Source organism: Trichosurus vulpecula, chromosome 1 (assembly GCF_011100635.1).
Source record: "Trichosurus vulpecula isolate mTriVul1 chromosome 1, mTriVul1.pri, whole genome shotgun sequence".
NCBI classification, from domain to species: Eukaryota; Metazoa; Chordata; class Mammalia; order Diprotodontia; family Phalangeridae; genus Trichosurus; species Trichosurus vulpecula.
This window is the reverse complement of record NC_050573.1, coordinates 188,599,468-188,617,557: the sequence shown is the minus strand read 5'-3', so window position 1 is coordinate 188,617,557 and position 18,090 is coordinate 188,599,468. Positions and strand designations below refer to the sequence as shown.

At 38.6% G+C, this 18,090-nt stretch overlaps 1 protein-coding gene across 1 annotated transcript in view; it reads left to right on the top strand.

Moving 5' to 3' along the window:
- MBOAT1 (membrane bound O-acyltransferase domain containing 1) overlaps positions 1 to 8,565 on the top strand; it is a 131,992-nt gene extending 123,427 nt beyond the window's left edge. Inside the window, exons 11-13 of the mRNA XM_036740830.1 lie at positions 386 to 518; positions 4,650 to 4,801; positions 8,328 to 8,565. Coding sequence (XP_036596725.1) covers positions 386 to 518; positions 4,650 to 4,801; positions 8,328 to 8,448 — 406 coding nt within the window. The 3' untranslated portion in view covers positions 8,449 to 8,565. The remainder of the gene's footprint in view (positions 1 to 385; positions 519 to 4,649; positions 4,802 to 8,327) is intronic.
- The last annotated feature ends 9,525 nt before the right edge of the window (positions 8,566 to 18,090 follow it).

The following is an 18,090-nucleotide window of genomic DNA, read 5'->3' as shown; positions in this document are numbered from 1 at the left end:
CAAATTTGAACCCAAATCTTCCCAACTCCAGGCCCAGTGCTTTATTCACTGAGCCGTCCAGCTGCCTCCTGGCATGTAGTAGGTCCTAAATAAAAGCTTATTCCCTCCCCCCTAAAAATCAGTGAGTCTTTGAGGCTTGATGAAATGAATTCTAGAACTGTGTAGGAAATCCCTGGAAGAGTTTATGTGAGCATATCAAAAAACATGCCATGCCATTGAGATGAATGAGGAAATCCATAGGGGGTTTGAAAATTGTCCCCCTAGAATTCAGAAACAATGAAGAAGTTCTGGAACATCAGTGCAGGAATGGCTTCTAAGTAGGTGCGATTAGTTATGTCTTGGGCATTTCACCTGCAGCAATGTTTGTGCATGACTCTCATTACAGTGTGTGCTATGAGCGGGCTCCCTGGCACCCTACAGCATTAACGTTTATCCTGTCTGCATTGTGGCATGGTGTCTATCCTGGATATTATTTTACATTCTTAACTGGAATCCTGGTTACACTAGCGGCCAGAGCAGTAAGTGTCCTTTGGATTGGGGTGTGTGTGTGTGTTTATGTGAATGTGTGTGTGTGTGTGTGTGTGAATGTGAGTGTGTGTGTGTGTTTGTGTGTGTGTGTGTATGTTGGAGGGAGTCATTCTTTTATTAACTTACTTAGACTGGTTTGCTTTTTGGTTTTTGTGATACCTTTAAAAATAATTCTTCATTTTCCATTAAAATGCTACTTAGTAGGAATGCAGCGGCAGCTGGGTGGTCAGTGGATAGAACATCAAGCTTGGAGTCAGGAAGACTCATCTTCCTGAGTTCAAATCTGGCCTCATGGGCACTTATTAGCTGTTTGACCCTGGACAAGTCACTTAACCCTGTTTGCCTCAGTTTATTTATCTGTAAAAAAATAAGCTGCAGAAGGAAATGGCAAACTGCTCCAATATCTTTGCCAAGAAGATCCCAAATGGGGTCACAAAGAGTCAGACACATCTGAAAACAACTGAACAACAAAGTAGGAATTTGTGGTAAGCTTAACAAAGGACTGGATTTGTTTTCTTTCATACTGTTGGTGAAGAAAAAGTTTCCTAAGCAGACAAAGTAAAGGAGTTTATAAGAGGAATGTTTGACTCAATTAAGGCAACAGACTGTTTTCAAGTACTTAGTAGCATCCAAGAGCATACCAACCACCTGCTAATTACAGATGATTACAATCTATTAATTAAAGTAGGTATGGCAGAACAGTAACTCTACATTTATCTGGGGATCAAACTAACATAGAACAGCAGGCTCAATTTTCTGGAACACAACCTTGAACTCATAAATAATCAGAAATGCCTCTGAGCCCATGTCCTTTGTAGGGGAAGAGTACAGCCCTGCTTAGGCCATGGCCTGTTGATTTAGGATTATGGGTAAAATTAAGTTTACTGATTTAATAAATGTAACATTCTGGTTTCTCCTGGTAACTTCCAGTTCTTTTTAGATTACAGCATTCATTCATTCTTTAAACAATTGTTTTTCAAGCACCTACTGGGAACTAGGTGGGAGTCAAAGCTGAATTAGACACAGTTTCTGCCCTCAAGGAACTTACGAGTTAGTAGGAGAGATAAGACTTGGTAAATGATCCCAATATGAATCAGTGTGTGATAATTGCCATTAGAGAGATACAGATACAAAGCCCTACATCTTCAGAAGAGGGAGATTTTCCAGCTGTGGTGATTAGGGAAAGCTTCAGGAAGGAGCAACATTTGAGCTAAAGTGTGTTTCATTCCATTTGGAACAAGTGGCTGGGAGCTGGCATAATGAAGGAAACTTCTTCTGTTGAACTGAACCACTACTTTGGAAAGGGCAGCTAAGTGAGGCAGAAGGCCAAGCCTGGAGTCAGGAAGACCTGAGTTCAAACACAGCCTCACACACTTACCAGCTGTGTGACCTGGGCAAACCACTGAAACCTGTATGCCTCAGTTTCCTCATCTGTAAAAAATAAGCTGCAGAAGCAAATAGCAAACCACTCTAGTATCTTTGCCAAGAAAATCCCAAAATGGGGTCATGAGAGTTGGACAGAATAGCAACAACCACTTTTGGAAGACAATGATGGGTAAAACCGATATCCTAAGGCCGGGTTGTATGGGCCTTGGATGCTAGGCTAAGGTGTCTAGACAGTATTCAGCAGATAGTGGGTTGTCATTAAAGGTATTTAAGCAGTAGAAGTGACAAGATTAGAACTATGCTTGAAGAAGATTTTGTCATTGCTGCATGTAGAATGGACTGGAACTGGGAGAGCCTGAAGTTAGCAAATAGCAGGTTAGAAACAGGGGACCCAGGGAAAAAGCAGGGGTACTAAAAGCATCCCCCTAAAGAGCTGGGAGACAGCTCAATGGAAAAGCCCAACTGACTGGAGCCAAATAACACTGCTCATCTTAGTAACCTCAATGTCTATAATTACCACTCTGAGTTATCAAGAAAAGATTAAAAGATGTTAGATATACTGTGTAAGAATGCAGGGAAGTATGTAATACTTTTAATTATGTTAACAGAGTTGCTGGTTAATATATTTTTGAAAGATTTTCATTGAAAATGATAAAAAGAACTGTGCTTAAGCCTTAAGAGATTAACCTCATTCATTTGGAAAATCTACTTATCTCAAACTCATCCTCCAAAAGTGCTGGATAAATAATTATTTCAGGAGACCTTACTCAACAATATTTAATTAGTTCTGGGAAAACATGATGTTGGGGGAAATCACCACTCTGGGGTGGGGAGAGGAGGAAGTAGATGAAGAAGAGGTTACTTTTATGAAAGTAACTAAATAATACACATAAATGAATGTGTTGCTGAATGATGTTACAGTAAACTTTTTCAACTTTGAGTATATGATATATTAGCGATGACATTAATGTAGCAAGATTCTGTATATACTCTCTAACCCACACATGGGTCGTCAGGTCAGGTCCTCGTGGTGCTGCTGGCCATATCTCCCTCTTAGGGTTCTAGGTATACCTTTGAGGGTGTTTTATCTAATGCTAGGTAGCTCATGATTCCTGACTGGTGTGCTTGCTTAACAGGTGCTGTAAATTAGTTGTACTGAATTAATTAGCTTTTAGAAATTTTAGGGAGTTGCCAGAGGCTGGAGGTCAGAGATAGCAAGGGTCAGAGGTACAATTCGAGCTAGGGCTTCTCACGCCAAATCCAGAATGCTATCCATAACATCACATTATTATTATTAACAATAACAACAACTGTAATAGTATTTATAAAGTGCTTTGATGTTTGTAAAGCATGCTACAAATATGATCTCATTTGAATCTGGGAGGGAAGTGTTATTATCATTCCCATTTTACAGAAGAAGAAACTGAGGCAGATAGTGTTCTTTACTATTTTACCTAGAAGCCTCTCATATGAACAGTTGAAAGTGTCCTTAGGCTAATCTCCTTTTAAAAATAACAATCTTTTGATAGCGTCACTGATAGATTCTCAAATCATCCAACTTCTCTTTTGAATAATTCCCTGGCCCTTGGATTTAAGTTTTGGCTCGGCCTCTTACTAGATGACCTTGGTCAAGTCATGTAACCCTGTTGAACTGAAATTTACCATAACCACTAAAATCTTATACTGATGCCTCATTGTGGTATGGGGATAACCTCTGGTTCTTAAAGACATTGCTAGCAGAGTGTGAGCTCTGGAATGTTTCACCAAGTTGGAAAGACTTCAGGTACAAGCAGTTAAATAGACTGCGGTTCATTGGCTAGCCTAAGTTCAATGAAGCTCCCAAAGGTTGGCCATAGCTAAGATGTGGGGGAATTGTGATTTGTGTTGTTAAGAGGGAGGAGAAATCACAAATCTTCTCAACTATTGAAATTCTATTTGCCTCGCTGATCTGAGGGAGAATGGATGGATTGATGAATGCATGAATGAAAAAGCATCTATTAGTCATTTACTGTATACGAAGCACTGTGCTAAATGCTTGGATACAAATAGAACAAGGTGATGGTCCGTACTAATTCATACTCAATTGGAGGAAGACAATGTATGTAAGAGTGTTCAGTTGCAGGGCTGATGGAAAGGTCCAGAAGTCCAAAGATTGCTCTGATCTGAAGTGGAGGACAAAGATCAGGGTCCTTAGACCGCATCAGCAGGTCATGTGACAGTGCCTAGGGATCTGGAGGACCAGTGACAGGATAGATGGTAAAATCTGATGGTCTCCCATCTCATTGGAAGGGTTGCTATTGCTAAGTCTCCTCTTAGCCAAGCTCCAGGCCAGTCAGTCTTCCCTTAGATGCCCAGTGGGTTCTGGGAAGGCCAATGGTGAAGGAGAGGCAAAGTGCAGAGGTAGGGAAAGTGTACTCCTTCAGGATAAAGTGAGATGAAGAATGAAAAAGAGTTTTGTAACTATAAAGGACTGCAGAAATTCATTAAAACTAACTGAGACAGCCTTGTAGAACAGCTCTGTTAGATTTTTTTCTTTATATTGAGTGGGAATCGCTTATTTTCCTCTATTAATCTTTGTTCTCCTCTTTCCTAATATCTCATAGTCAATCAGTTGGTGGATTGGAACTAGAAATGAGATCTCTTGACCAGTTACATTGTTTTTTCTGTTAGCTTTCGTAATATTGCTGTAGAATATTTGAAGAATATTTGTTTTCTTTTCTCTTCCCTGCATACAGATGAGGACCACCTGTAGACATTACTTCCTTTCTTCAGGAGCTCTCAAGGCAGCCTATGATGTGGTCACATGGGCTTGCACTCAGCTGGCTATCTCTTACACAGCGGCACCTTTTGTCATGCTGGCAGTGGAACCTACCATCACTTTATACAAGTAAGTTTCCATCTCTCAGAAGTTTTGTATTCTAAGCATCACTGGTGTCCAGCATTTGGTTTGAGGGCCAGGTAATGGAATCCATCTGTAATGCAAGATCCAGACTTGCTGATATTTTAAAGAATTCTGTGGAGGATATTACATGGGCATCATTAGCAGGGGTGGTCCTCAAGATTCGAACACCTATGAAAACAGATAAAAATGCACCAGATATTAAGCCTTTTATAGTATGCTTGAATGAATCATAGTGAATAGTAATAAACTTTTTAGTAGTGGAAGTGTATATTCCTTTGGAATCGAAAATACTGTACTCCTAATGCTAGGATATTCATAGAGCTTCTACTCCTGGGGAGTTAAAGCCCTAAGCTACTATTCTCCTTCCTTTCCTGATTGGAACAAATTAGCCTTTTATCCCTCTCTTTCCCTCCCTCCTCTTAATTGTGCTCCTTCTTTGTGAATACTCTCCTTCTACAAGCTCCTTCCTTGCTTTTCCCTGCCAGCTTAAGGAAGACAGTTAGATTTTGCCTCCTTACTTTTGTTTTTGTTATTTCTGACTCTTTGTGACCCAATTCGGGGTTTTCTTGGCAAAGATACTGAAGTAGTTTGCCATTTCCTTCTCCAGCTTATTTTACAGATGAGGAAACTGAGGCAAACAGGGTCAAGCAACTTTCTAGGGTCACATAGCTAGTAAGTGTCTGTGGCCAGATTTGAACTCAAGAAGATGAGTCTTCTTGATTCCAGGCCCAGCACTCTGTCCACTAACCCATATAGCTGCCCTGGGAAAAATATAGAAGGAATTAAAATAACCAAATGGAGGGAAATTAGGTTTGCAGAGATCTTGTTACTTGATTCTGGACTTCTAAGCAGTTTTACTAAGAACTGGACCATATTCTGTTCCTTCTGTCTTCTGACTCTCTGTTCTTTCACATCATTGATTTATTTATTTATCTATTTTATTCATTTATTCATTCATCCATCCATCCATCCATCCATCTGTATCTATCTATATCTATCTATCTATCTTAATGATAATAGTAATGATAGCTAGCTTTTCCAAAGCACTTTGAGATTTGCAAAGCACTGAAAGTGACCCGAGAGGCCATCTAATCCAATGCCTTTATTTTATAGGTGAAGAATTTGAGACTTTGGAAGATAAATGACATGCCCAAGGTCTCACAAGTAGAATAAATACCAATACAGCTCCTCCAATTCTAAATCGAGTCTATATGTAGTACCTCTCATATTTTAGACTAAGTCCTACCCCAACTTGTGAGCCTCCTTTTAAAAGGTGGGAGGCAGCATGGTACAGTGGAAAGAAATAGGTTTAGAATCAGAGGACTTTCATTGAGATCCTACCTCTTTCACTTATGACCTTGGGCAAATTACTTACTTTCTGGACTTTAGTTTATCCATCTGTAAAATGAATGGGTTGGACTAGTCAGGGATTCTTGACCATGTGTGTGTGTGTGTGTGTGTGTGTGTGTGTGTGTGTGTGTGTTGGACCTCTTTGGCAGTCTGGCAGAGCCTATGGACCCCTTCTCAGAATAATATTCTTAAATGTACAAAATAAGATACATGGGGTTACAAAAGAAAACTATTTTATTGAAATAAACATCTAATTTCTTTTCTTCATCCAATTTCACAGACCCCCTCCAAAATTTATCTATATATGGACCCCTTGAGTGTCTATGGTTTTCAGGTTAAGAATCCTTGGAATTGTCTTGAGATTTTTTTCTCTCAGGCAGTGATTTTTCTGCCTTCATCCTCATACTCTTATGACCTCTGTGACTGCGGTCAAATCATTGGACCTCTCTGGACCTCAGTATCTTCATCAGTCAAATTTAGACTAGACCTCTAGAGATATAGGTAGTTCTGAATATCTTATTCTTATTCCTCACAGCAAGTAGTACAATTTCTTGCTACTACTACTACTACTGTCATTATTACTACTACTACTATTACTACCGCTATTATTACCACTATTAATATTACTACTACTAGTACTACTAGTACTATTACCATTACTATTACTAGTATTAGTATTACTACTTTTACTAGTTATAAAACTACTATTACCAGTACTTTAATGTATTCCTAATCTTATCTTTGTGGGTACTCTGCCAGCAAATGCCTAGTTACATCATATACATTTTCTGTCTGTGTCTTTATAGAAGTCATCCATAGAGGAACTATCTAGCATTCTATAAATGTTCCTCCCTTTTCCTTTAACTTAACAACTTTGTAAACCTCAGTTTCATTTGAATAATCCTGAGGGAGGTAATGAAAACATGCTTACTTCCTTTTACAGATGAGGAAACCGAAGATCAGATAGTTTAAGGGTCGAGCGCTTGGTCACACAGCTACTAAGTTTAGGAGCTCGGTTTTGAAGCCTTGCCTCCTAATTACAACCAAGGCCACTGCTCTTTCTGCTGTACTGCAGAAAAGGCACTCATTTAAAGAAGGAAGGGAGGAATACCAGGTGAACACACTTTGAATGAGGTATTCAGGCACAGTTTGTGTATACTGTGGATCAAGATTCTTTAGTTCCATAGGCAAATTTAACTTGATGGACTACCTGGGCTTTACAAACAGCATATCCAAATGGGAATTTCAGGAGATAATCTATTTTGTTTGCTTAGCATCATTATGTCTGATTTTTGGGGAGACATACCTTATTTCCATCATTATGTGCCACTTTTTGGATGGCTTTGTTGCAGTATTCTTTTCATTTCCAATCCCCCCTCAAAAATAGGAAAATTAAAAATTCTGCCTATTCAAATAGGCATAGGCTTACCAGAATATTTGTATAAAGTACTATTTTTGCAGAAATTGAGTTTGAAGAAGGAATTTTGGCATTCTTCATTGAGAATAAACATAGCTTTGTGGACGAAGCACAAATACTTCCAGTTAACGTTAGCCATGGAATACCTGAGTTGAGCAATGATAGATCATAAAATTCAAGAGAGAAACTTGATAAGTGTTTTTGTCAGTAGTGGTAAAAAAATTTTCAAACAAATAGAACCAGATTTTCAAAACTTGGTTCTTACTTGGTTTTCTTTCACTACCTTGAACCCTTCACACTAGTGTAGGGTGTATAAAGGTACATTCATGATTGGGAAGTGCAGTTCAAGATCTGAGTTCAATAACATTGGACTTCATACTTATAACTCTGGATATCTCTTTAGCTAGTTCATTCATTCATTCATTTGACAAATGATTAATTCACTTTATCTGAATATGAAGGTAATAAGTGAAAGCCATGAAGTCAATATCCTTACTAGACTGATAGGTTGTTCCCCTTGATGCCCTCGGTCTGTTGCCTTAGCCATGACTAATTGTCTCACCAACATATGCCATTAATCTCAGTGGGTCTTTTGATGGATAAAGGCAATATTAGTACTTAAAAAACCAACAACTCAACACATCACTTATTAATTATGAGCTAGAAGCGTTAAGATTGTATTGCAGTTTGCATTTATATCATTATGGATGATAATTTTTTGTGTTTTTGTGTTTTTATTCCTAGATCCTTGTATTATCATTTACACATCATAAGCCTCCTGATCATTCTAATTCTGCCCATCAAACCACAAGCCAAAAAGCAGTCTCAGACTCTGAACTCTTTTCATAACAAGAAAAAAACCTGATCCATCACAAGAAAACGTGGGCAAGCAAAATGCCTGAACCAGAAAGGAAACGGGGGTGTGTATTTTATGGTGTTAAAACATTCATAAAGAAAGCCCTCGGGCTTACATGATCTTCAATGACCCAATCAGAAGGCCTAGAGACAAGGTTTACAGGCTTCTGACTTTAAATGCAGGGAATATTTTTATAAAGTCTTTTTCATGTATTTAAATCAGTCAAATATGTTTTGATATTTTATAGGATATTTGGGTGTGAGGTGTGTGTGTGTGTGTGTGTGTGTGTGTGTGTGTGTGTGTGTGTTAGAGGAAGTAACAGAGCTAGAGAGGCAGCCCGTTTTGGGTTGTTTATTCTTTGGCTGTTTAGGGCATTGCTTCATATCCTGGCTCAGCCATGGTGTTTGACCACAAGAATCTGGATGTTCAGAACACTGGTGTGGGCTCCAGCAGGAAGATGGAGATTGCAGAGAAGACTATCCCAGCTTGTCATGGCATTCTCCTGCCAGAAAACATTCAGGACTGGGATGTTCCTTTGGAGACTATGACTCTCTTGTAGTGACACCTGCTGGTTTTGGGGTACATTTTTATTATTCCACTGAAGATGGTGACAGAGCACCTGGGGGACTGAGGCCTGTGGGATGTGGACAGGATCCTTTGCCCAGCAGAGAGTTAACACAGAAAATAATTATGGATTGGAGGTTCAGGATTGCACTTTGATTAGGCTGCATTTTTTTTTCAGGGGCATAATGATTTCTTATTATGAACTGAACCCACATGTGAATTGAGGATGCCTCACAGTGCTAACATTGGTCATTTAAATTAAGAGGACTGTTCACTGAGGGACAGTCCAGTGAAGGCCAAATGTTCGCTCTACCAAATGCAGCCTGTGCTCTTTAGAAGAATAATGTAAAAAATAACCCATGTGATCTAAAATTTTTCTTAACCTATTAATTTTTTCCCCAAGTAGTTGGTAAGAATACCCAGTTGCTATTGATTTACCCTTAATTTGTCTGAGTTGTAAGTGAACAAGGATATATTCTGTGCTGATTTTCAATTTCCAAAGTGTTGGAGCTGAATAAATTCAACTTTATTTTTAGCTGAATCATCAGGATGGAAAGCAAAGGTTGAACAAATAATTTTCTTTTCATCTTCTTGACAGAAAGCTTTCAGAGAATGTCTTATATTTCCCTTTGGAAACTTCTATTGGGTAATATTATTTTGGGGAGACGAAAATGGACTATTAAGGTTTATTGAGAATAATAATGATAATAAACTACCTTGCAACAACAGTGTATGACCCTGATTCAATGGTTTGGAAGGGGAAAAATGGTTCTATGTTGATGAGTGGAAAATGAGTTTTTCACTGAATATTGTAAGGTATCTTTATACATATTAAAGGAAGCATTTCTATATGGAAGAATTTATTTTTGTTTATGTCAATGGGCTCAATTTACTAAAACAATTTATTTTTTTAGCAAGAAAAACATGAGATTTTACTTGTGCCTTTATATTGAGTATTACAATTTCCTGATTCAAGTTTCCCACCCTTTGTGTCACCCCTTACCATGGTATTCGTTCCTCTTGGGGCTGTCATCATCTGAGGGAATAGAAATTTCTTTAAAAACTGTGATTTTAGGGACAGCTAGGCGGCGTAGTGAGTAGAGGACCAGCCCTGGAGTCAGGAGGATCTGAGTTCAAATCCGGCCTCAGACACTAGACACACTTACTCACGGTGTGACCTTGGGCAAAGTCACTTAACCCCAATTGCCCTGCCATCCCCCTTTCAAAAAAAATAAAAATATGTGATTTTATTGCTGAAATGATGATTGATTCTGCATGCAGTACCTTTCTTCTGAAGAGTTCAGAGTTCTTTAATGCTGTCATTCATTTTTACCATTTAGTTAGGTTAATAGTGAGCCTAATAAAAGGTCTGTTAAAAAAATGTGTGCTAGAAGAGAAAAGTAGCGCTCATGTCACAGTGTCCCACAGGGCTCAATCCTGGTCCCTCATCAGTTCCAGTGTATTCAATCATCATCTTAAGCAGATGAATCTCAGATCTATTAACCATCCCTAACCTCTCTCCAGACCTCCTGTCTGACATCTCCAACTGCCTTTTCACATAGACACCTTAATCCTAACATATCTAAAACAAAACTGAGCTCATTACTCTCCCCCCAAACCCTCTCCTCTTCCCAACTTCCCTATTACTGTTGAGTGTGCCTCTGTCTTCCCAGTCTCCCAGGTTCACAACCTAAATATCACCTGTGACTTTTCACTTTCTCTACCTCCCTCCACCAAATCCAATCTGTTGCCAACATCTATTGATTTAACACTCTTAATAGCTGTCTCCTATACTCCCTTCTGTCCTCTGATTCCACCATCACCCTGGTGCTGGCGCTCATCATCTCATGCCTAGATTATTGAAATAACTTGTTGGTTGGTTTCCATGTCTCAAGTCTCTCCCAAGTCTGGGCTGTTTTCCGCTCTGTAGTAAAAATGATCTTCCTAAAGCACAGGTCTGACCATGTCACCCCTCCACTCTCTTTTTAAATAAATTCCAATAGCTCTCTATCATCTTCAGGATCAAATATAGAATTCTCTGTTTGATGTTCAAAGCCTTTCATTACCTGCCCTTCCCCCACCCCCCAGCCTTCTTACCTCTTATGCCCTTTCATATGCTCTTCCATCTATTGAGACTGGTTTCCTTGTTGTTCCTCAAACAGGACAATCCATCTCCTGACTCACAGTATTTTCTCTGGCTTCCCCCTATGCCTGGAATATTCTCTTTCCTCATCTCTATCTCCTGGCTTCCTTCCAGTCTCAGCTAAAATTCCCCCTCCTATATGAAGCCTTTTCCAATACCCCTTAATTCCAGCGCCTTCTCTCTGTTTCTTATTTCTGATTTATCCTGTATGTATCTTGTCTGTGTGTAATTGTTTGCATGTTCTCTCTCCCATCAGACTGTAAGCTCCTTGAAAGAAGAGATTGTCTTTTTCTTTTTTTGTAACCACAACAATTAGTACTGTGCTTTGCACATAGTAGGTACTTAATGAATGCTTGCTGACTGACTCAAATTCTAGAGTAAGAAATGAACTGTATTATCTACACTGAAATTATGATTGTCACATAAGCAAATCCATAGGCAAATGAGGAATATCATAGCAAGGTTTCAGTTTATTAAAATATCTCTTTCAAAAGAGAAATTGGGTTACCAGGCTGAAAGGTGACATCTAGAGACCATTCAATGAATCATTTCTGAAATGGGGGCTAGAATTTATATTTCCCAAAATCTAATCTTATGCTCTTGACTGTTTGTTTCCCTTGTGTCTGGACAGAGATGAACAGTAGAACAGGGAAACTTTTTAATCAATTGAAGGCCACTGACCTACTAAAAACAACATTCAGGTACAATACAGGCAGATTATAAGTTCTTGGAAGGCAAGGACCTTGGCCTTAGACATCTTTATATCTCTCAGAGTACTTGGAACCATATAGGTACACAGCCATTAATTGCTTTTCTTTATTATAAACATACTATCATCAACAAACACGAGCATTTCAATACACAATGAAAAACAAAAAAGATTGTATATGAAATGACAAACTTCTATTGCATGCAGTTTTTAAAGCATGTATTAAATTTGATGGAATAGTAATAAAACTGCACTATTTGTATTCTCTTGTGGGACTTCTGCTTATTTTTAAAATGTTTTGTTGATTTTATTTTCTCCTTTCTTTTTGCATGCCTCTCTTTTTAAAAAGAATGTTTTATTTTATTTTGCTCAATTACATGTAAAAATAATTTATAACATTCATTTGTTGTAATTTAAAAAATAATTTCCCTCTCTCCCTTTTTCACTTCCTCCCTCCCCACCACTTGAGAAGGTAAACATTTTGATATAGTGTTTGATATAGGGCATGCGTCTTTTTTTTGGAGGGGGGAATGCAGGGCAATTGGGGTTAAGCGACTCGCCCAAGGTCATACAGCTTGTAAGTGTGTCACGTGTCAAGTATCTGAGGTTGGATTTGAACTCAGGTCCTCCTTATTCCAGGGCTGGTGCTCTACTCACTGCGCCAGCTAGCTGCCCCCCCTTTTTAAAGCAGCAAGGAAAAGACCAATTTAATTGGAACATAAGGTGCACAAAGGATCAGATGAGATATTACATAATGTAAAACAGTTTGCAAAACTTAAAGCAGCATAGAAATGCTAGTCAGTAGTTGTCATCTTTGTCATTGTCATCTCTCATCACCATCATCATCATCATTATCCTGCTATCATGCTAGTAAACTGACCTAGAGACAGATTATGAAAGTTTGAAATAACTAGCAAAAGAATTCATATTTTTCCTAGAGACCTATAGGCAATAGTGAGCTACTAAAGATACTTAAGCAAGGGAGTGACAGGGTCTTATTTGTGCATTTGGAATATCAATTTGCCAACTGTGTAGAGAGGGAATAAATTAGAGAAGGGAGGAATTAGATGCAGGGAGACCAACTAGGAGATTGTCACTATAATCTAGGTAAGGGCTTTATTTGGAGTGATTGTGCTGAGAGTGCAGAGAAGAGTTGGATGCCTCAAATGTCAGAGAACTCGGCTACAAAACTTAGTGACTGATTTGGATCAAATGGAGGGGTGCAGAAGAGGGCTGAAGGAAAGTGAAGAGTAAAGGATGACTCCTGATTTGTGAGCCCAGGTGTTTGGAAGAATAGTGGTGACCTTGAAAGAATCAGGGAAGTTGGAGGGAGCAAAGGGTTTAGCTGGAGAGATGCCAAGTTCAGTTTTGAAAATGTTAGGTTTGTGCTACATGTAGAGGTGGCAATGTCCAGCAGGCATTTGGAGATGCAAAACTAAAGCTCACGAGAGAGATGAGGCTTAAATGTGTAGATCTAGGAGTCATCTGCCTAGAAATGAAAGATGAGTCTATGGGAGGCATTGTAAAACTAAGGAGCCACTACTTAGAGCATGGCAATCCTGAAGAGAGCAACTTCAGAAAGGAATTGTTTTATTTTGTTTTGTTATGATGTAGATACATCCGATTAATATTTGTCCTTCGTTTGAAGAATCCTTCTTAGCTAAAGAAAGAATTCTGAGATCTGGCTTCACTCTCTAAAACTTACCAAAGAAAATTGAAGTGTGGTGAGCGATCCCTGGAAGCATTGGGCCTTTAAGAGTCTATTAAAACCACAACTTCACCTGAAATAGGGGGCAAAGGCCATCATTGGGGGAATGGCTGAACAAGTTGTGGTGTATGAATGTAATGGAATACTATTGTGCTATAAGAAATGAGGAGCAGGCTGAATTTGGGGAAAACCTGGAAAGACTTATATGAACTATGCTGCATGAAGTGAGCAGAACCAGGAGAACATTGTACACAACAGTCACAGTGTTCGAGGACTACTTACATATGCACTTATTAATGTTTCTTAGCTACCCACTAACTACTTCTATCTCTCAAAAAAAAAATTTGAAGCCCTCCCGTAACAAATCAATGTAGTCAAATAAAACATATTAACACATTGCCCATGACTGAATATGCTTCCTGTGTTCTGCTCCCTCCAGTCCACTATCTCTTTGGTAAAAGGTGGGAGTCATTGCTACCTCATCACTCTTCTGAAGTTATGATTGGGCACTGCATTGATAAGAATTCCAAAGTCTTTCAAAGTTGCCTTCCTTTTCATCATCATGATCATTATGTAAATTGTTCTCCTGCTTCTGTTCATTTTATTTTCTAGCAGCTAACACAAGTCTTTCTAGGTTTCCAGCCATTTCTCAGCTGATAGGCACCCACTTTGTTTCCAGTTCTTTGCTACAGCAACAACAAAAAATGCTGCTATAAATATGTTTATACACATATGACCTTTCATTTTTAACCTCTTTGGATTATGTGCCTAGTATTGGTATTGCTGGGTTATAGCAGTGTGACTAAGAGAGGCATGTGACCTATATACAAATAACTACAGTACAGAATAATGCATTATAAATGTAAAGAAGTACAAAGTCCTTTATGAGGTCTGAGGGGAACCAGCCATTGCGAAGCGTTAGACAAAGCTTTCTAGGGGAGGTGGCATTTGAAGTTGGTTTAAAAGATAAGGTAGGAATTCAACAGAGAAGGAAGTATTACAAAAGTTATGTGCAGTTTAGTCACTTTGGGGATAGAGTTCAACATTGCTTCCAACACTTAACATAGTGGCTAACATAGTAGATGTTGCTTGTTGACTTTACTTAACTTTGTTTCTAGAATAGTTAGAGTACTTCCTAGCTCCAACAACAGTATATTAGTGTTCTGTCCTCCTTTAACTCTTCCAATAAATTGCCAGTTTAATCTCTTGACATCTTTGTCAAACTAATGGGCATGAAATGCAGCTTCAGCATTACTTTAATTAGCATTTCTCTTTCTGTTATTCTCTTACTATTTTATCACAGTTACTACTTGTTGAATGAATGAGTCCATAACTAAGAAACAAAGTAATGAATTTTGTTTTTCATCTAATTTGGTTAAAATGCTTACTAAGAACTATACCGGCATGGAGGCAGTTTGACTAAGAATATCTGAAGAGGAAAAGGAAGTAGCTAAGCAGGTGGTAGTCAAGCTGAGATATATGATAGGTGACCACAGTCCCCTAGACTGACATCTGAAGCTGGTATATAGTCTATTATGAATCAGTCATTGAGTGATGTAGGACAGCTTGACTGATGGCCCCAATGCCTTCTGGTGACTGTATCAGCTTGCATCTGTCTTTAGCTCACATCCTCCCTGAGTCCTCCTTCTTGTTCTCTTCAAACCCTTCCCAATTTTCCCTCTCCAAGTTTCAATCTCTTTCCTTCACAATTCCAAAACTCAACAAATCTCCTTCTCTGAGTCGTTTTCATTTCCTACTTTTCACCTCACCTGAAAGTAAATTAAAGTTTTATCATTGTCCTTTGAAATTCTGTGGTTGGTCTATCCTTTTTAAACAATATTCTGTGCCAAATTTTGTTATTTTAAAAATAAAGTTGTTTTTAATTGAATTCTAAAAGTTTTGTGTAATATTTTAAGGAACAACTTGGGTTTTAGCAGTTTGCTTTGGATGAGCAGCATCAGCCAATTTCATAGCCTAAAAGTCCCTTCTGACTCTAGACAGCTATCTGATTCCTATATTATTGGGGGCTTTTGGGTAAGATTATTCTTCAATAATGCCTGAAGATTACAATGCAGAGCAGTGTCACTTTTACCCAGACTGTTGACTGGATGAAGTTAATCCTGTGGGAGTGAAGATTCCCCATCTGCAATATGAAATTATGAAATTATTCCAAGACTACCTTTTGAAATGGTTTTTGGCCAAAAATTTCATTTCTTTCTTCTAACTCAATGGAAAAGTCTACTCCCTTTCCATTCCATAATTTTAAAAAATATGTCCAATGCCAACTGTGTAGAGTATTGTGCTTGCCTCTAGAGTAGTTAAAAAGTTTAGATAAGACACAACCCTTATCTTCATATAGCAGTGTGACTAAGAGTGGCATATGACCTATATACAAATAACTATAGTACAGAATAATGCATTATAAATGCAAAGAAGTACAAAGTCCTTTATGAGGTCTGAGGGAAATGAAAGCCATTATGAAGCATTAGACAAAGCTTTCCAGGGGAGGTGGCATATGAAGTTGGTTTAAAAGATAACGTAGGAATTCAACAGAGAAGGAAGTATTCCAAGTATAGGGAAAAATATAGATGACAATTTGGAAACGTGGCAGGGGTATAGGAAAGAGTGAATAGTCCTATTTGGTTGGAGTATAGAATGTCAGTAATAAGAGACAAGGCATTGGATTTGGTGATTAAGAAGCTTTTGGTTACCTACGAGAACCATTTTGGTAATGTGATGGGAAGGTTGGAAGGGTGTATAATAGATGGCATCAGACTGTGGAAGGCCTGAATGCCTGGATAAAGAGTTTAAATTTCAGCAGTAATCTTTAAAGGATTTTTAAGAGAACAGTGACATGACTAGATCTATAACTAAAAAAATAGTCTGGCACTGGTATGAAGGATGATTGAGAATGCAAAGATGATTGACTTGGGAAAGAGAAGCTCAGTTTCACATATTTTGAATTTGAGATGCTGGTGGGATATCCAATTGGAACATACATAGTAAGTTGGAGATGCACATAGAACATTTGTTAGATGGTTACTATATGCTAGATAAATGCATTTAGCACTGGAAATACAAAAATAAGAAAACAAAATGATTACTAGTCTCTAGGAGCTTATATTCTAAATAGGAGAGCTAGAAAGCAGGAGAGGAAGAAGATAGCCATGTGGAAGGCAGCTAGTGTGGAGGTGGAGCAGACTGGAAAGTGAGTTGGAAGGGAAGTGAGGAGCATGACTTGGGCTTCTCATGATATGGCAGTTCCAGGCAAGGGTGCACCAATTATTGAATCACCCTCAGGGTAGAGGCATCACTAGGCAGCAGGTGTGGAGGTAGAGGAGACATCTGGAACTTGGGAGGGTAATTGTAGCTAGTGATATAAATTTGGGGACTATCTGCTTAGAGGTAGTCGTGGAACTAGTGGGAATGAAGTTTTCAGGGAGAAGGCTGAGGTCAGAACCTTGGGAAACTGTCCTTAAGAGGTCATGATGAAGATGAACAGCTAGCAAAGGGAAGTGGAAGAGAAGAAGCTCAAAAAGGGAAGAGAATCCGGACAGTGTAATATATCAGAGGCCAAGGAAGGAGAAAGTATCCAGAGAGGTCAGCAATATCAAATCCTGTAATGAGTGCAGCAGAAGTAGAGAGATGAAAAAAAGTGGATTTGTTGACTAGGGGATCACTGATGACTTAAGTGAACAATTAGAATAAAGGGGTAAGAAGAGAATGAATTAATTAATGAGTTTTTATTAAACACTTCCTATGGGCCAAATGTTGTGCTAAATACTGGAGCTACAAATACAGAAGTGAAGATTGTCCCTGTCCTCAAGGAGCATGCATTCTAATGGTAAGAGACACCCCACATAGAGCAGATAATACATGAGGAGCAGGGAGAGAATAGATGATGGGGAAGTGGAAATATTTGGTATGCTGTAGACACCTCTTTTAAGAACATTCAGTGTGAAGGGAAGGAAATGTTAGTAGCTGGCTGGGCAGAAGGATTAAAGAAGACATGGATGTTTTTTTAAAGGTTTGGGGAGACTTGAATATGTTTATAAGTAGATGAGAAGAAGCCAATGGGGAGGAAGAGACTGAAGATGAATAATGGATTGTGATTAGTGGAGCAAGGACCTGGAAGAGGACCAGAGTGGGGTATAAGGAAGAGATTTGAACCTAAATCCAAAGCCAATACTCTTTCCACTGACTGCATAATATCATGTGCAATTAGGCCAGGGGTTCTTAATGTGTGTGTGTGTGTGTGTGTGTGTGTGTGTGATGGATGCTTTTGGCAGTCTAGTGAAGCTTTCGGAAATCCCTCCTTGGAATAATGTTTATCAATGCATAAAATGAAATATATAGGATTCTAAAAGAAAGCAATTATTGCTGAAAAATAATTACCAAACATTTAGGAAATCAAATTTACAGACCTCAGGTAACCCCTGAATTAGAAACATTGAAAACGGGGATTGGAAGACAATGATGAATACAAGTCAAGCAAGTAATATCTGATTTTGTGAAAAGGAAAAAAAA